Source organism: Somniosus microcephalus, chromosome 18, assembly GCF_052327205.1.
Source record: "Somniosus microcephalus isolate GS21.2 chromosome 18, FLI_Smic_1.0, whole genome shotgun sequence".
In the NCBI taxonomy this organism is placed as follows: domain Eukaryota; kingdom Metazoa; phylum Chordata; class Chondrichthyes; order Squaliformes; family Somniosidae; genus Somniosus; species Somniosus microcephalus.
The window spans coordinates 61,424,813-61,445,054 of NC_141004.1; the positions used below are offsets into that span (position 1 = coordinate 61,424,813).

Below are 20,242 nucleotides of genomic sequence, written 5' to 3' on the forward strand. Positions count from 1 at the left end.
AGTGAGAATGGTCTCGAATTAATACCTCTTTTAATAAAAAGAGCATGAGGTAGCAGAAGATGAAAATGGCTACCCAAGATCTTACCTTTTAGCCATTTCTAAAGAAGAAAAGCTAAAGATTGGGACACTAGTCTTTAAAAATAAGGGGGAGAAATTCAGTTGGTTAGCGCCTCCCATTAGCGACTGATGGGGGCGCTAACGGGATGCTAATTAAGTAGCGCTGGGGTGAGGCGAATCCAGCACCACACATCAAATCCAGCTGCCCCTTAGCGCCGCCCCTAACAGTTAACGCCTGGGGCTTTAGCGCCAGGCAAATTGCGACGTCAGTGAACATGCAACACTCACTCAGCGCCCGATCTGCCAAATTGCTTATCACCCCCTGCCTTAGCGCCTCGCCCCTACAATGGCAGGAAAAGGAGGCGTGAAGCAGGTGGATGGCGGCCCCAGGGGCGATATTTAAAGGGAGCAGTCGCAGCTGTCAGGTTAGTGCTGTTTCACTGCTTCCTTGTCAGTTTACGATTGTGCAAGAGTTCAATTCAGTCATTTAAAGGTTCTTTAGTATCATGAGTGTTGTGGCAACTAAAAATGTTACATTTATTCTGACAAAATTTCAACGTGCTACACATCTTTACATTAATGGGGCTGTACTGGCAGTCGACCTCGCCCTCCAGGATCTACTGCGGAGGAAGCGGAGGCAGCGAAAAAGATTCCAAGATGTGGCCAGAGGGAGGAGGAGGGCCATCAGGGCTCTCAACAGGAAGCTTTACTCTCCGAAGGTATTCTGAGAGCACTTCTCCTACCTCCAGTTAAGCGAGGAGCAGTGTATTAGAAGGCCCCACTTCAGCAAGGAGGTGGTCACAGAATTCTGCCACCTCCTGCAACCAGACCTCGAGCCTCAGATCAGGGCGACCACAGCTCTCCCAGTGGCAGTCAAGGTCACCGTCGCCCTCAATTTCTTCGCCAGCATTTCCTTCCAGTCTGCAACAGGAGACATAGCTAACATCTCGCAGTTTGCCATCCATCGCTGCATCCAGGAGGTCACAGAGGCAGCACGGTGGCATAGTGGTTAGCACTGTTGCCTCACAGCGCCAGGGACCCGGGTTCAAATCCGGCCTCGGGTGACTGTCTGTGTGGAGTTTGCACATTCTCCCCGTGTTTGCGTGGGTTTCCTCCGGGTGCTCCGGTTTCCTCCCACAGTCCAAAGATGTGCGGGTTAGGTTGATTGGCCATGATAAAAATTGGCCCTTAGTGTTAGGGGGGATTAAATACGTGGGGTTACGGGGTTACGGGGATAGGGCTTGGGTGGGATGGCTGTCGGTGTAGGGACTGGGTGCTAGGGTTTGGATGATCAGCCATGATCTCGTTGAATGGCGGAGCAGGCTCGAAGGGCCGAATGGCCTACTCCTGCTCCTATCTTCTATGTTTCTATGTTTCTACAGTAGGAGAAGAGACTACATTTCCTTCCCCATCACCAGTGAGAAGCAGGACAAATGTGCATGTGGCTGTGTCAGGAAAGCATGATTCCCCATGGTGCAGGGCGCCATTGACTGCACCCACGTGGCTTTGCGGGCACCACATAATATTCCTGAGATCTTCTGTAACCACAAAGGCTACCACTCACTTAATGTGCAGTTGGTGTGTGACCACAGACAGCGAATCCTCAATGTGAATGCCCGCTATCCTGGAGGCAGGCACGATGCCTTCATCCTGTGCCAGCACTCTTCCAGCCGCCACATCAATATCGTGGCTGGCTGGATGGAGACAAGGGCTATCCACTCTCCACCAGGCTCATGACTCCCCTCCGCAGCCCAGCACTCCTGCTCAGCATTCATATAATGAGAGCCATGCTGCCAACAGGAACATCATTGAGCAGACTATCGGAGTGCTTAAGCAATGGTTTTGCTGCCTTGACTGCTCGGGAGGAGACCTCCAGTACTCAGCTGAGCAGATGTCCCATTTTGTTGTGGTCTGCTGCATGCTCCACAACTTGGCCATCATGAGGGTCCCCTTGCCACCAGGGATTGCGGGACCACCTCAGGAGGAGGAAGAGGAGGAGGAGAACGAGGAGGAAGAGGAAGACGAGGAGGAGGAGGAGTAGGAGGAGCGAGGGAGGAGGAGCAACAGGAGCGAGGGAGGAGGCAGCCACTCATTCGGCCTTCTAGAAGGGCGGTCCGTGACTGCCTCATAATACTGCAGTTCCAATCATTTAAACCCCAGGTCCCCATTGCTCACATCCCCATCATTCCATCCCTGCCGCAGGCCATATCAGAGCACAAAACTGAAATGAGAAACACCACAAAATCATCCAAAGCCAATTAATAAATTTATCAATAATCAGTGAGCACATACTTACAACAATATTAGCTATTCACCCTTGTGCAATCCCTTAGTGCCCCTCGTCACTGTGCCTTTGCCTACTCTAGTGCTTCTACGAAGTGTTGACCCAGTGGCTGGAACAGGGCTGGTGGAAGGCTGCTGAGTGTCAGTGCCAGAGACTACAGATGGCCTTGCAGGACGCCCTCGAGAAGCTCTGGGCCTGGAAGGCCCGGCTGTAGACTGCACTACCTCAGCATAGGCAGCTGCAGTCTGGGCTGGCTGGATGACAGGCAGCGACAAGGGAAATGGCGGAGTGGCAGTGGTGGGAGCAGGAATGCTGTCATCCTGAGAGAGGACAGCAGGTTCCTGCTCCATTGACCCACTGCCACTCCCCTGGGGCAACACCTTAGCATCCCTAGCAATCTGTTGGAGCACAGATTGCTGGCCTGCTGCGACACCATGAAAGCCCCGGTGGACATTGGTAGACCCAGCCACGATGGCAGCAGTCAGAGCTTGCGTGGCATCAAGTTGAGACTGCATGAGAGCAGTCTGAGAATCGATGGCACCAAGCATAGACTGCACTGCAGCACTAAGACGTTGCATGGCTTCTGCCTGTGCTGCAATGGAAGCAGCCAGATCGCCCATCACTCGCAGCATCAGGTCTGGGTCGCCACGGTCTCTCTGGGAGTCCACCATCCTTTGCAGACTGGAAATGATGGGCTCCATGGTGTGCGCAGAGCCTTGTGCAATGTTGGAGGCGGATTCCTCCATGCTCCTTACCTTTGCCGACATGCTCTTGGGCACCCTTGCCATTGCACCTGTCATCTCCGTGTGCATGCACATCACCCTTCTTCTAAAGGCCTCCCCATCGAGGCCCTCATCTGAGTCCTGTGCAGCAGAACTCGTGCGCGAACTCGCCCTCTGGGGAGTTGGCCCCCGAGCTACCCTTTTCCCCTGGACTTGCTGCAGTCTGCTCATCCCTGGTGCATCACCCTATGCAGATCCTGCTACTATACTAGCCTCTAAAGAATGCGTAGTGCCAGTATCTGAGCTGGTGCCTGCAGGTGAGACATGCAGTGACGTGGTGTGTTCTTCCTCTTCCTCCACCTCGCTCTCTATGGTACCTTCAGGGACAGGCTGCTCAGGTGCTTGCTCATTATCTGAAAGCAGAAAGACACAAGAGTCGGGTTAAGGTGAGGGGAGGGTGCAGGAAGGGAGAAAGGTATGCATACAGCATGATTAGCTGGAAAGTGGGGAATGTTTGTGGGGTGAGGGGGAAGTGGGATGTGAGAAGGAGTAGGGATGAACATACCGTCGTTGTCCTCAAGGGGGTCAATGTTGGCGGTGGCCACGGCGCCCACCACCTGCTGCCCAATGAGTTGCAGCACTCTTTCCTCCAGCTCAGAAATTGGTTGGGTGCTGGCTTGCCCCCCGCCTGTGCGCTCCTGCTCCCTCCTGTTGTGAGTAACCTTGGCCTGCAAGAGAAAGGAAAGTGTGTGAGTGAGTGTGGAGCAATGTGTTTGGGTGATGTGCCTTCCATAGTTGAATAGCTGTCATTGTGTGCAAGGTGTAAGATGCGGGTGTGTGTGTTGTTAAGTGGAGATTGTTGGTGGGTGAGTTCTGGGGGTGTGGTGCTTTGGGCAGTGTGTGCAGACTGAGGTTCAGATGATGGTATGTAGCATTTGTTGAGGCATTGACTCACCCTGACCACTCGAGTGAGGTTGTTAAATTTCTTCCTGCACTGTGTGTGAGTCCTGGGGACCACAGTGCTGCCCGAGATCTGCTGAGCTACTTCCCTCCACATGGTGCGGAAGACTTGCAGTGAGGGCCTCCTGCCACTTGCTGGGTAGAGCACCGCCCTCCGTCTCTCCACAGCGGACACCAACTCCTCCAATGCTTGGTCCAAAAATCTACGGGCTCTCTCCCTGGGCCATCGATCTGCCATAATGACACCTCCTTCAGTGATTTAGTTCCTTCTCCTTGGCCTTCTGCTGCTTGCTGAGGCTGCTGCAGAACCAGCAATGCTGAGAATGAAGTTCTGCAGCATTAAACCTCCCCTTTAAGAACTGGAAGGAGCCCGTGGTAATGATGACGATTAGACTGCACCTGAAATTGTTTAGCGCTTTGAGTCTAACACCACTGAGCTAGGTCATTAGCGTTTGATTTAGCGCTCCAGTCCTTTCTTTGAGCGAAGACACTGAATTTTGCGTGCAGCGAGATTCATTAGTACAACAAGAGATCAATCCTGGCAGAAATAATAATCTGCTAATCTGCATGTATGAAATACTTTAACTTGCCTGTATTTTGTTCTTTTCCTTCATTGTGCGTCTTTAAAGAAAACAAAAGCAAACACTGCAACATCCTCTCCAGCAGGCAAAACATTTTCCTGGAAAGTACATCACGCTTAAATCTGGGCAAAGATAAACTGTGTGGGGGTAGATCTGGCAGAGTTCCCTACTTCCCCCCTTTCCAACAAGCTTGTGATAGGTTGTCGCATTGTGTACATATACAGCATTGCTTTTAATTTACTACACAAGTTCATTTTCTAATCTCCTCCCACATTAAATATGAGGCAGTAATATTTAAAGGAGGTAGTCTAAGGGGAGTATATTTTATTCAAGTTATTTACTCCTTCCTGTATTAAAAAATTCAAAGCAAAACAATCTGTGACAATTTAAATAAAGAAGAATCAAGTCATTATCTGGCCGAGAGACTCTGTTAGTCTCCCCCTCACAGTCTCCCCCTCACAGCTTAACTACTCTATAATATCACCAATGGTGAAGCGTACAGACCATCTCCATTGACTTCAGCTGCACTCGACTAAATTTGTGTGGCTGCACCCCAAGAAAGAATAATGGACACTTCCCCTAGACTTCGCTTCCCTTTTAAGCACATAACCAACAGTTTAAAATTAACTGGAACTCTAGTTAAACAGAGATTAGCTTTTAAATCCAGGCAAGGCAACACACGCTTGCTCGAAACACTTCTCGAACCAAAGTTGAGACACTGACCTGGAGGAAGAAGCTGGCTCCGTCGTCTGTCTCTGTATCCGCGTGTGGCGCAGGATGTGGTCTCTCATGGACAACTGGACGTCTGCTGGGATATCTGGAGACGTGTGGCTGATCTTCATGGCTGCTTCTAGGAAGCTCATGGATGTGGATTCCTTAGGTTTGTCCGTCATCTCCTTGCTGTAGTCAGTGCCGGTGATGTTGACCGTGTCAACAGGAACGGAGGTGTTAGAGAGAACCTTGTTCTTCCACGGTACCCAGCACAGCTTCCAGAATACAAAGAGAAAGACCGCCACCAGGGCCAGTCCACAGAAAATAAGTATCACTGCAAGCAAGCTGACCGAGATATCTGCAAACAGAATGGAGGAGGTGCGAGTGACAAGAGAGTGACACATAGACAAAGGACAAAGGGAGAGAAAGAAGAAAAAGCTGTGAGAAAATCCTGAAGTTTATTTCTCAATAACCTGCAAGAAATAGTTTACACTCTACAACTTAAGATGAATGGATGGGCCTATGAACTGGAGCCTAAAGCGAGCCAACTAGCTGCCGATATTCCCCCTCTGTGACAAAATGAACAACATGGTCAGTTCCAATTTTCCATTGAACCAATAAAAATAAGCAAATCGAGTTTTGAGTGCAAAGTTAGATAAAATCTCAGTTTAATCTTGTTTCTACTTGTCAACGCTTAAATAAACAACAGTACACCCCATGTAAAAACTGACCCTGGTACCTGCATTACAGGAGAACTGTACACCATTTTTACACTGTCGTACCCATCTGTGTTACTACGCAAATGAACACTGGCTTGTCCATCACCTTGTCCATCACCTTGTCCATGTCTTAGGTTTTGCTTGATACATAGCTTCATCCAGTTTGCAGTATAGATGAGCCATTCATAGCAGGTACAATGTGAATGCCCACCTTTCACATACTGATTGCTCAGCATGGGCTGTATATACAGTTGGTAAAACATGTGCAAACCATACATTACCAGAGAGGTGGAAATGGACAGCTTTGACCTGGAGTTTACTTTACGAGGCCTGGATTTGAACTCATCACTATCGTACTTTGTTTTATTTATATTTTATTTATATTTTGTTCATTATTCTTTTTACTCACACATAGGGCCAGTCTCTCGGTTGGAAAAGATTTATCCAGGGTTTGTGAACATGGTTCATTCCAACAGTAAGATGACCAGTTGCAAACTAATACGCACAAAATTCCAGACTGACACTCCTAGGGCAGTACTGAGGGAGTGCTACACTGTCGGAAGTGCCGTCTTTCAGATGAGATGTTAAACTGAGGCCCCGTCTGCTCTCTCAGGTGGACATAAAATATCCCATGGCACTATTTTGAAGAAGAGCATGGGAGTTATCCCCGGTGTCCCGGCCAATATTTATCCCTCAACCAACATTGCTAAAACAGATTACCTGGTCATTATCTCATTGCTGTTTGTGGGAGCTTGCTGTGCGCATATTGGCTGCCATGTTTCCCACATTAAAACAGTGACTACACTTCAAAAAGTACATCATTGGTTGTAAAACGCTTTGGGACAGCCTGAGGTCGTGAAAGGCACTATAGAAATGCAAGTCTTTCTTTCTTTCTTCAAGCAGCAGGCTTCACAAAGGGCAATGGACTTCTGAGCACTCTGCCAGTGGACTGGAGTGGGAGTCAACGGTCGCACTCCAATCCATGAGCAGAGCCAGTGGCCACACTGCTGCTAGGTCATTGCTCAGGGACTTCTAGTTTAGTTTTATCCTTTTTTGAGCTTGTTGGGGGTAATTTTGACTTTGGGCGATAGTTGAAGTCAGTGGGAATGAAAATTGGGAGGGATGTAAAACAGGCGGACGATTCACTATCAGCCATTTTACACTATCGCACAAAGTGTGCAAGATGCATGATTGCTATTTTCAGCACCAGTGCACTAAGTATCACTCGATACACACCACATTGTTTAAAAAGCAAATTAAATGAGATGCATGAATGCCTGATGCATTTGACATCTAAATATATACATTAGTTTGATGCTGTGACACAGAGAGACTTTTCCAACTTTGTTTTGGTCAAAAAAACACATATATTTATTTATCTATAATTATTAACAGTGTGCCATTCCTATAACACATTGATCATCACACTTTGCTGATAACACCCTGAATGGCAAAACGGCATATCCTCCAATTCACTGTCAGCAACACCATAGTTACTATATAGAGAAATAGAGAAAGAGAAATAGAGAAAAATAGAAAGAGAAAGAGAGAAAGAGAGAAATAAAGAGAGAAAGTGAAATAGAGAGAGAAATAGAGAAATAGAAAGAGAAAAATAAAGAGAAATAGAAAAATGGAGAAATAGAGAAATAAAGATATATATATATTATGTATATATATATAATATATAATATAGAGAGAGAGAGAGAGAGAAAGAGAATGCAAAAGAGACAGAGAAAGAAGGAAAGAGAGAAAGAAACAAAGAAAGCAAAAGAAGAAAGAAGAAAGGTAAAAGAAAGAGGAATAAAGAGAGGAATATATATATAGAGATAGAGAGATAGATAGAAATCTTCTCTCCCCCTTCTACATTTTAAGCTTCCTATGCGAACATTACAGATGGGTTCAACTGGATTGGCTCAGGGAAGAACGTTATATGGTTTGGCAGCATGTAGTTGTAATTTTTTCCCCATTGCATCAAGTTTACAGTAAGTGCTCTTTTCAGCAGTGAGAGAAAACAAATCTTTATTAATTATTACTAATTCCTTTAAATTCTCTTTCTCAATAACACTCTCCAAAACAAAGTAATCTCACTCCCATCTTCAGATCTACACACTGCTAGGGTATAAGTTAATGGCCAGCTTTCACCAAGTTGCTTTTGTATTGTTCCCACCGCCCCCCCACCCCACCCCCGCCCCACCACCACCAAAAAAAATCATATTTTGTAACAACGCATTCCACACGTTTGGCCCTGGTGCAGAGCCGAGACCACTTTACACCAGCGCTGCTCTTTCCTGTTAGCTAAATTAGCTGCTCTTTTGCTCTTTTGGTTAAAACAAATCGACTGTAAATTAATAAAATTTGTAATAAAACTTAACAAATTAAATTAAAATTGTATTGGCCGGGGTGATGATGCACTCCAATCCCAGTGGCGCCCACCAGTCACGGAAGGCCTCAAGCGTGCTGGCGGACACCGAGTGCTCCATCTCCAGGGCCACCTGGGCGCGAACATAGCTGCGGAGGAGAGGCAGGCAATCGGGCCGAACGACCCCCTCGACCGCCCGCTGCCTGGACTTGTTTATGGCCACTTTCGCCAGGCCCAGGAGCAGTCTTACGAGGAGGCCCTCTGACCCGCCCGCTCCTTTCCGCACCGGGTGACCAAAGATCAGGAGCGTGGTTACACCAGCACTAAGCTTGCAGCGTGCGTCACGTGTGAAAAACGAAATGACTCTGAGGCAAAACACGAGGGAGACTCCCTCTGCCGGGGAATTTCACTGCACTTCACGCTGGTGTCAGTTCGAGCCATTCAGCGGGGTAGGGATTCTTCTGGGCCCATTTTCAGGCCCAATCTCGGCGCTCTCCCAGAGGCAGAGCATGCCTAAAACAAAGAGAAATAAAAGAGGCTGGAGGATGGATGGAAATTCAGCCTCGGACCTCATCGTCATACCTAGGACGAGCTCCTCTCGTGGGAGAATCCAATTTTGGCCCACCTGCCTTGCCAGCAGTGACCCTCAGGAAGGTTCCACGGGGGATGCTAACGGGGCTACAGGTGAAAAATAAAATGTAAAAACGGTAGGCCCCTAATTTGCATATTCAAGCCTGTTTTAGGTGTTCTCCCGGGATGCTTAAAAAATGTGGCCCACGAATTACGCAGTGGGACTAAACGCCTGTACAGAAAAACAGGCGCAATGCATACAAATTACTACCCCAGGGTATACACAGCGACGGTGAGGAATAAAACTGCTTTGCACCAACAATACAGCTGTGGTATAAATGCACCCTTCAATGGCCATCTGAGTAGATTACTGATATGAATCAACTTTTTTGTTCACACAATTGCGTTGCTTATGAAACATTTGGGGTTTTTGTATAGCGCAGCAAAAATATTAATTAAAAATTTTCAGTGAAGCCAGAAAACGGCCGATTCATCCAAATAGTTTGAAGGACAATGAGATAATGTCGACAGTAGGCCACGCGCGTACTGAATTGTAAAGAGGAGGACACACTGCAGACAAGCCCACAGAAAACACACACAATAGATCATCAGCCACGTTCGCCACTGCTATCACATAAGGCTTTGAAGTGTTTTGTACACTGCTGTCTCATGGCCCTCTTATAGCAAACTATTTAAATTAACAAAAGGAAGATGACAAAGTGTGCTGCCTACTTAGGACTGGCAGCTGAAACGAACACCGTCAGGTTTTTAATTTATTCTAAAAACACAATGAAGCCAACAGAAGTTTCCATCTTTCTGTGCAAAGATTATTATGGGGTTGCATGTGGATCCTTTAGGCAAATGGAAGATAAACTGGGTAATTGAAGAGTGGAACTGGGCGTCTGACATAGGGACAATAGTCAGCTACGTGGCTGATTGATTCCTCATTTGGATCAACCCTCACCATCATGACAGTAGTTGTTTGATATTAATGTTATTATTGGGTTGATTGTAGGGTTTTCTCAGATATGAGTCTAGATAGAGCATACGCTCCTACATTTCCAGTGTAGTCTGCCCTTTGGAGGGGGGGGGGTGGGGATATTTGTAGATGGTCCAGATGGGATTACACTTCAGTGGTTAGTGCAAACCATTGCAATTCTTTTCAGCATTTTAAAATCTATGAGGAGAGATTGGGTCGATTGGGCTTATACTCGCTGGAGTTTAGAAGAATGAGAGGGGATCTCATTGAAACTTATAAAATTCTGACAGGACTGGACAGACTAGATGCAGGAAGGATGTTCCCAATGGCGGGGGAGTCCAGAACCAGGGGTCACAGTCTAAGGATAAGGGGTAAGCCATTTAGGACTGAGATGAGGAGGAATTTCTTCACCCAGAGAGTGGTGAACCTGTGGAATTCTCTACCACAGAAGGCAGTTGAGGCCAATTCATTAAATATATTCAAGAAGGAGTTAGATATATTTCTTAAGGCTAAAGGGATCAAGGGATATGGGGAGAAAGCAGGGACAGGGTACCGAATTTGGATGATCAGCCATGATCTCATTAAATGGTGGCGCAGGCTCGAGGGGCTGAATGGCCTACTCCTGCTCCTATCTTCTATGTTTCTATGTTTCTAAGACAAACAAATAAGCAAATCATGGATGTGGCGAAGTGCAAACATCCGGCAGTGCTGAAAATCATTGAGAAATAAGCAACCAAACCACACAAAAGTGCTCGTATCAACATATCTTCCCTAGTAATAAATGTTTTTTTAATTGCAGTGTAATCTCCAGAGTACAGTTGCACATCTATGAGAGAAACAGTCTACAGATTGTTAAACTGTTGCCTGAAGTCTGTAAGGACTATGAATGATTTTTATTTGGATAATCAGCCATGATCGCATTGAATGGCGGAGCAGGCTCGAGGGGCCGAATGGCCTACTCCTGCTCCTATCTTCTATGTTTCTGTTCATGGTGCGAGGAACCCATCAACTGCTTCTTTGTGCAAGAAGTTTGCACGTTCTACTAGGGATCAGCGTCACTGACCGTTCCTGACTTCACTTCCCCTATGACCTGCCCAATGCCCTGGATATAGAAGCACTGGAGAAGGTGCAAAAAATATTTACAAGGACGATACCAGAACTGAGTGGGTACAACTATCAGGAAAGACTGAACAGCTCTTTTCTTTGGAAACGAAAAGGCGGAGGGGTGCCCTGATAGAGGTATTTAATATTAGGAAGGGGCTCAATAGGGTAGATGTAGAGAAGATGCTTCCACTTGTGGGGGAGTCCAAAACTAGAGGCCATATGTATAAAATAGTCATTAATAAATTCAATAAGGAATTCAGGAGCAATCTGTCAACATAACTAGATCCCTGAACACATTTGCTAACTTTCTACATGGGGAAATGCTACTATTGTGCCAACCTAGCCCAGACTGTCTACTAGCTGCGGGTCATAGAAGGACTAGTTGGGGTCAAGCAGCCACAGATAATCTGAGGCCTTCTGGCTACAGCTGGTCATCTGAGGACTACAGCCAATTATTGATAGCAAAATACTACCAATGCTGGAAATCTGAAACAACAGAAAGTGCTGGAAGCACTCAGCAGGTCAGGCAGCATCGAAGAGAGAATGTTTCGGGTCGAACCCTTTGTCAGAACCTGATTGGCCCGAAGCGTTGACTCTGTTTCTCCTCTCTTCGATGTTGCCTGACCTGCTGAGTGCTTCCAGCACTTTCTGTTGTTATAGCCAATTATTGATTCTGCCTCTTCTCACAAGAAGAAAGAAAGACTTGCATTTATATAACGCATTTCACAACCACCGGACATCCCAAAGCGCTTTACAGCCAATGAAGTACTTTTGGAGTGTAGTCACTGTTGTAACGTGGGAAACACAGCAGCCAATTTGCGCACAGCAAGCTCCCACAAACATCAATTTGATAATGACCAGATAATCTGTTTTAGTGAGGTTAACTGAGGGATAAGTATTGACCAGGACACTGGGGATAACTCCCCTGCTCTTCTTCGAAATAGTGCCGTGGGATCTTTTACGTCCACCTGAGAGAGCAGACGGGGCCTCGGTTTAACATCTCATCCAAAAGATGGCACCTCCAACACTGCACTGGAGTGTCAGCCTAGCTTTTTCTGCTCAGGTCTCTGGAGTGGGACTTGAACCCACAACCTTCTGACTCCAGAGGCAAGTGTGCTACCCACTGAGCCATAGCTGACATCCCCAAATCTCAGATACAGCTGTCAATCTCGTGAAGACACACAAAAAACAAACTTACTTTTTAAATTACATAGATTGGCTGCCATTTCACAGTATTCAAACACAGTGAATGCTTTTAAGCTTGAAACCCCTGTAGTTCCGAAGCCATGAATTGAAAAAGTTTTAGGCATTTAAATGATTAACATATTAACTTTGCTATTATCCAGCATGAACCAGAACTCAGGACACACATTAATTGACTTTTGGCCTGTACGATTGATTCGTGTACCTGGCAGAAACAGCTAGCAGAAACCAAAGGTAACTGTCTGTGCGATGTGGTCCACAGGAAAGAAACCAATTGGTAAATTTTACCCCACATCCTAAGAAAGATAAAATCCAGTATATGCCATTTGTGTTACGCTTCTCTTTATTTCCTTGCCGAGGGTATTGCTGCATCATACATGTAAAACCAAATATTGAGGTCTCTCGATTATCTGCTCATTCCCCTCACCTGTGAAAAATGTCCCCTCCGTCACTGCAGATGGCAAAGATTCCACTTAACTGGATTTTTAATCTCAGATTTTAAGGGACATTGTTAATCTCAATGAAAAAAGGTATTCAGCTTCTGAAATATTGGCCCTGAATTCGCGGTCAGTATGATGGCGCTAAATCCTGAATTTGCGATCTGTCAAGTTCTGACTCCACATTGGCTTCACTGCACATTTCACCTACCCATTGAAAGCAACGTGCTGGCGAAAGGTTACTGTGCATTAATTACCCTGGAAATTATTATAGCTGGTGCAAACAGGCGCAGGAGCCTGTTGCACAGCATAATGAGAAAATTATATTAATTTTGAGCTAGGTTTCTGCTACAGCCCCCCAAAAAATCTTAATCGAGTTTTATGGTTTTAAGGACACCTTCAGTAAAAGTGTCTCAAGTCTTTTCCATGTTTGATCGAGTTGTATTAATGTTGAAATCTTGGTTTATGTATTAAATACTATTGCAATGCTAAATTATTTAAAATGAGTTATGGGCAAATCAGCAATCTCCGCTGTTTCCTGATTGGCTAAGAGACAGGAAATGAAAGAAGCACCGCCCCACGTGATCCCAGGTTTGTTTACGCACAACGGTGCGCCCCTGGGATCCGTGGGGCACTACACTGTGTTCAACTCTGCAGCGTTTGACAGCAAGTTTTCGCTTGGGGCTTCACATGAGGTAAGTGCGGATTTTGTTCGGATGTCGGCGGTGTACTCCTTAGCTACGCCGCCGACCGCAAATTCAGGACCATTGTTTCCTGAATAACAGATTAAGAGCTAATAGCTACCTGGCTTCTGTCAATTTCATCCCCTGCTGATACTCCCTGATGTGCTACAAGCAATGGGGTATGGTAGCACAGTGGTTATTAATCCAGCAGGCCGTAAACTAAAGAACTAGACACATGGGGCGGAATCTTACCTTCCAGGCCGAGTTCAAGGCGGGACTGCTGGTTTTCGGGTTCCAGTCCCGCCCCCAGCGATGTCTGAAGAACAGATGCTATTTTGCCCTGATTGGCCTTGTTAAGCCCGACCTGCGGGCTTGCCAGCCAATTAAGGAAAAGCCGGTATCAGATGACGTCAGTTGATGACGCTTCATCTGCCGGTTTTCTTAAAGGCACGTGCACTACACTTGTTTGACAGATGATTTGACAGTGTTTGGCAGCATTGAGGTGCTGTCAAACACTGACAATCACTGTCCAAAGGTGAGCCCTTGTACCCAGGCTCTCCAATTAATCTCTCCTTAGGATAAAACAGATGGCAGCTGCAGCTGAGATTGCAGAAGCCATCTGTCACTTCTCCCGATGAGATGAGGCTACACAAACACTTCACAGTGTCACCTGCAGAAACATCTAACCACATTAAAAATTACTTTCACAACATGTCCTCACCTCTGATACTAACCAGTGTCCCATTGCATCCTTCACACCACTTCTGTCATCCAAACACCAACATAACAACAGACCCACAGCACGCCTCACTTACCCTGGTGGGGTTCGCGGACTTCGGAAAGCCCGCAGCAGCAGTCAAAAAATTGGAAAAAGCCTCTTAACTGCCTGTTAACTACCTGTTATCGGGCAGTTAAGTGGCTATAATCCTCTTCCCACCGCTAGGAGTTGGGTCCCTGCGCAAATCGGGGACCCGACTCCCGGGAAGATTGGTTGGAGGCAGGTTGGGAGCGGGTTTGGGACCCGCTCCCATTTTTGGCGATTTTCCCAGCAGTCCCGCCTCCATACCCGCCTCCTCAGGGCTGATAAAATCCAGCCCTAGAGTTCAAATTCCACCACGACAGATGTGGAATTTAAATTCAGTTAATTAAATAAATCTGGAATTTAAAAAAAAGCTAGTATCAGTAATGGTGACCATGGAGCTACTGGATTGCTGTAAAAACCCATCTGGTTCACTAATGTCGTTTAGGGAAGGAAATCTGCCATCTTTACCCGGTCTGGCCTATATGTGACTCCAGACCCACAGCAACGTGGTTGACTCTTAACTGCCCTCTGAAATGGCAGCTCACCACCACCTTCTCAAGTGCAATTAGGGATGGGCAATAAATATTGGACTTGCCAGCGATGCCCACATCCCGTGAATGAATTAAAAGAGACAGGTGGGTCATAGAGTCATAGTCATAGAGTCATAGAGTTATACAGCACGGATAGAGGCCCTTCGGCCCATCGTGTCCGCGCCGGTGGCACTTGAGAGTTCAGAGTGCATTAGGCTTCATATATTGCACGCGGTACAGTACTATTTACCCAGCTACATAAATCATTACATTTCACCCTCCTTCTGACAAAATACAAGAGTTAATCTTTCTGTCATATGGTGTGATCCACAGGTCGATGGTTGTAATGTAATTGGAAAAATTGGCACCACTGAAGGAAGATAGGAATTCCCACAACTAATAGGAAAAGCTCACAAAAAATATATATATCTACTTTAAGAAGAATGAATATAGCTGGGATCATGCCCAGTACAGGGTGTGGGGTTGGACGGTGTTCAAAAGCTACTCAAAAAGCACTCTCGTGATTTAGAATCTAATCTGAGTGTGGTGTTGCAGCCCTGTTCGTTTGAGTAGCTGTTATGAGGGGAGCTGTTTTCCAATTAAGCTGTAGTTACTGCCCGAACTGATAAACGGAGTTTTCAGCAACACCATAGAGCAACTGCTAATTTGGATTAATTGGCCTCAAACTGAGGGCAGACATGGTTTTATTTATTACCTTTCTTTTGATCTGAAGCTAAGTAGTTTAAATATGCTGCCACTTATCATTAGAAGCAGGAGGTTAATTATTGCAGTTTAAAATATGTGCCTGAAGTAACTTCAAATTCCATTATTCACAGAAATCACAGAAACCTCACAGTACAGATAGAGGCCATTTCAGCCCATCGAGCCTGCACCGACACATATCCCACCCGATCCCCGTAACCCCTACACCAACACATATCCCACCCTATCCCCGTAACCCCACGTATTTAATCCCCCTAACACTAAGGGTCAATTTTTATCATGGCCAATCAACCTAACCCCGCACATCTTTGGACTGTGGGAGGAAACCGGAGCACCCGGAGAAAACCCACGCAAACACGGGGAGAATGTGCAAACTCCACACAGACAGTCACGCGAGGCCCTGTTATTGCCCTGTTAATTTTTAAAAATGTAAACGGATGCATCCATTTATACATACCTATAACCTATTTCATTACAGAGCTACATCGTAAATATTCTAAAGATCCCCTCTGTCACACACCATCTTGTCTTAGATATATATCGCCGTTCCTTCATCGGTGCTGGGTCAAAATCCTGGAACTCCCTACATAGCAGCACTGTGGGAGCACCTTCACCACATGGACTACAGCGGTTCATGAAGAATGCTCACCACCACAAGGGCAACGAGGGGTGGGCAATAAATGTCAGCCTTGCCAGCAACGCCCACATCCCGAGAAAGAATTAAAAAAATTCTAAAGCACAAAGGAGATTGTGGCAAAATGAGCGTACACAAAAGAAGATAAAGTCCCAAGAAACCTGCCAAGTAAACAGAAGAGTTGTCCTTTATGGTGATGTCTCCTCTTGCTATTAGAGGATTAATCCTACGCAGTTTGACTGTTTCTCTGGTCTTTCTCAATCCTATCTAAACCAGAAGCATTATAAAAGGAGCAGCATGATGACATTAAAGAACTACTTCAAGAGGTTTATATGGAGAAAAGGGCACAATGAAACAGTTGTTAATGTAGTGAAGGTCAGTGATAGATACTGTGTGTAGTGGTTTTAATGTACGACATAAAAATAAAGCATAGAGGGAAACAAAAACAACATTTGGCTCAACAAGCCCATTCTTCCCACAGACCGTACAGTTCCCTCAATTACTGGGAATTGGATATGTACTTGAAAAGCAAAAAAATGCAGGACTACAGGGAAAGAGCAGGGAGATTGGGACTAATTGGAGAGCTCTTTCAAAGAGCCGGCACAGGTGACATGGGCCGAATGGCCTCTTTCTGTGCTGTATGATTCTAATGGACTCCACGCAAACTGATTAATCACATAACGAAGGTCCTAGCAAACTTTCTCCCTACTCTCTCCTGAAACGCTGAACGATAGAACATTTGAGTCCAAACTGTTGAGCAGATACATGTAAAGTATAAATAATTGAACTCTGAGGGATCGACTTTGACAGCCTTCCACCGAGGTGATAATTGAGTATCACTGAGAGCAAGATCATCTTCAAATGCTTTCACAACAGCTGCACAAACACTGTTTTGGGGCGATTGTGGACATCGAGATTTTCTTGGGGTTCTGTGGTGATTTTTCATTTCTTTTCATGTAATAACAATATTGATTTACAGATGCTGAACATCATGAACTCCTATTCAAATCCTTAATCTTTCGACTATTCCCCATTGCACCAATACCATTTTTTAATACTTGAACACTAGTCAATCAGTCAAAACCAAGACGCAGGCCGAAGTTTTCATTACCTGGGCGGTTCGGGTGCGGGCGGTCGGCGTGGCGGGTCGGAACCCCGTTCTTCTTTTCATCCCACTCCTCAGAGCGACTTTCCATTAATGGCGCCTATTAAGGCAGGCCTGCGCATTTCCCGGCCCTATTAATTGGTGCGGGTCTGATGATGCCATCGATGAGTCATTTCCAGCGGGGGTCTTTAAAGGAGCCTCGGCCACATTGCATTTGAAGATTCATCTAGGAGTGTGCAGGCAGTACATATCACCATCTGGTTATTGCTCAGCCTTGCAGAGATGGCTTCTCAGAGACAGAGGGCTGCACCCAGGTTTTGAGATGACTCCTTACATATTCTTGTGGAGGGAGTCAGAGCACGAAGGGAGGTCCTCTTCCCTGTTGATGGGCAGAAGAAACTTCCCCAGGAGACTAAAAGAGCCTGGCTCCAAATTGCAGAGGAGGTCAACAGCAGGGATGTGGTCAGGAGGACCTGGGTGCAGTGCCGGAAATGCTTCAATGATCTCATTAGATCAGAAAATGTGAGTACAAAGCCAGACTCATCACATCCCCATCACTCTGCCTTCCCAACCCTACTCCTGCACATCCTTACTCACACCAACACACCTTGCATGTCCACCCATCCCTCTCTATCTATCTACATTATCACATCCCCATCTGACTAACCACCCCTCACACTCACCCTCATCCTAATGCACTCATACTAACTAACACCACATAAGGGTGTCAGTGTGAAAGGAACGGCTTGGTCATTGTAGGGATGCTTTATGGTGTTGTTGGTGGGGGAACCTGGTACAACATGTGGAAGCCATATAGGTGTAATGCATGAAGTTAAATAAATCTGGCCATGATGAGGCCAGACCTGGTCTCCTGGGCAGCAATGTGCTCGGGTGCTGGTGGCATCTGGACCTCAGGTTCCTCCAGCTCCTCCTCATCTTCCAGCTGATGCTCCTCCTCCTCTGAAGAGGCTGTGCGCTCTGTGCCTTGCTCCTCATGCCGTGCTAATCCTCGTTGGTGCACTATGTTGTGCAGCATGCAGCAGACCACGACGATTCTGTGTACCCTGGCTGGTGCGTACTGAAGGGCTCCTCCAGATCTGTCAAGGTATCTGAAGCGCATCTTCAGCATGCCTGTTGTTTGCTCTATGGCACATCTGGCGGAAATGTGGCTTTCATTGTATCTCTCCTCGGCCTCAGTATTTGGCCTCCTCAAGAGTGTCATGAGCCACGTCTCCAGTGGATAGCCCTTGTCTCCAAGCAGCCAGCCAGTATGTGTATTTGGCAGTGCGAAGAGCTAAGGGAGGGTGGACTGGCGCAGGGCGAAAGAGTCATGATAGCTGCCAGGGAATTTGGCACAAACATGCATGACGATCTTCCTATGGTTGTAGACCAGCTGCACATTGATGGACTGGAAGCCCTTGCAGTTGACAATCACTCTTGGGTGATGATGGGGTGCCCTGATGGCCACATGTGTGCAGTCGATGATGCCCTGCACCCGTGGGAAGTCAGCCAGAACGGCAAAGCCCAGCACCCGCTCAGTGACTCTGGTGTCATCAGTCGCAACATTGATATAATTGGCCGACTTGTCAAACATGGCATCGATGACCTGTGTGATGCATCTGTGGGCGTCCGACTGTGAGATGCTGCAAATGTCTGCTGCAGATCCCTGGAAGGAGCCTGAGGCGAAGAGGTTGAGGGTGCTGGTGACTTTGACAGCCACTGGTAAGTCGTGTCCACCAGGACCTCTGGGCAGCAGGGCTTCAAACTGCAAATGTCTGTGATGACCTGGCGCGACAGCCTGAGCCTCCTTTGGCACTGCTGCTCAATCATGTTGAGGAAGCTCATCCTCTGCCTGTATACCCTGTGTTGGGGGTATCGCCTCCGGCGTGGTGCAGTCCTGCGCTGATGCCCTCTGTCCCATGGAGCAGCAGGTCGTTGAGAAGATGGAAGATGGATGTTGGTGTTGTTGCTGCTGGTGTTGGGGCTCATCCTGGTCTGATTCTGAGGACCAAGGTGAGACTGTATAAACAACACCAATGCTGATGTGATAGATGGCAGGTCAAGTAGAGATCAGAGAAGCAATCTGTCAATGGTGTGATAGTTAGTAGCGATGGGGTGAAAGTAGCTTCCTAATTTGCAGAAAATACTTGCAAACTCTAGACATCTAAATCTGTGCTCAAAATGCACTCAGCAACAGCATTTCCCTTAGGTAAGTAAGCAGGAGTCATGTGGGAGTATTTATCGTGCGTTCCATGCTCTGCATTAGTGGCATCGAGCAATGGCCACTGAACTTCCGCCTCAGCTTGACAGACGTGGTTCCCAAGCTGCGTGATTCACGTGGTCATGCAGTGAAATTCAAAAGGTCTGGTTAAAAATACTGTTAAGGGTCTGACAACAAGCTATTAATGAGCTAATTTACGTTGCCCGCCACTGCCGTCTGAGTCCGTGCCGTGCTGGCAAAAGTGCCCAAGTTAAAGGTGCGAGCAGGCGGGATGACGGAGGGGTCCTGACATGCTCCCATTTATTGCAAATTTTACTCCTGATCCGCCTCCGATCCCGCATGCATGGCAGCATGAAAATTGCGGCCAAAGTATTAATAAAATAAATGGTCATGATGGTAGAAAGAAGAGATCTCAGTGAGTGTAATCAGCAGGTGGAATCACTATGGGTAAAACTAAGGAAAATAAAGTGATGCAACTTGCTGACTGTGATACCCTAACAGAAGAATGTATATTTATATATATGCAGATTAAGAAGGAGTGTAAGAAAAAAAATGTGGCAGTAATGGGAGATTTCAACCTACATAAATTGGATAGAAATAGCAGAACAAGCAAGAAAGTACAGGAACAAGGATGTCTTGCTCCAGTTGTACAGAGCCTTGGTGAGACCACATCTTGAGTATTGTGTGCAGTTTTGGTCACCTTATCTGAGGAAGGATGTTCTTGCCATGGAGGGAGTGCAGCGAAGATTCACCAGGCTGATACCTGGGATGGCAGGAATGACGTATGAGGAGAGATTGGGTCGATTGGGCTTATACTCGCTGGAGTTCAGAAGAATGAGAGGGGATCTCATTGAAACT

The 20,242-nt window shown here is 46.6% G+C and overlaps 1 protein-coding gene across 1 annotated transcript in view; it reads right to left on the reverse strand.

Moving 5' to 3' along the window:
* The window catches only part of LOC147105322 (synaptotagmin-6-like), a 46,092-nt gene extending 28,800 nt beyond the window's left edge, over nt 1–17,292 (reverse strand). The window contains exons 1-2 of the mRNA XM_086011575.1: nt 17,170–17,292; nt 5,328–5,673 (exon numbers count right to left, since the gene is read on the reverse strand). Of these exons, the coding sequence (XP_085867701.1) occupies nt 5,328–5,673; nt 17,170–17,254 (431 nt within the window). The 5' untranslated portion in view covers nt 17,255–17,292. The remainder of the gene's footprint in view (nt 1–5,327; nt 5,674–17,169) is intronic.
* Nucleotides 17,293–20,242: the final 2,950 nt, after the last annotated feature.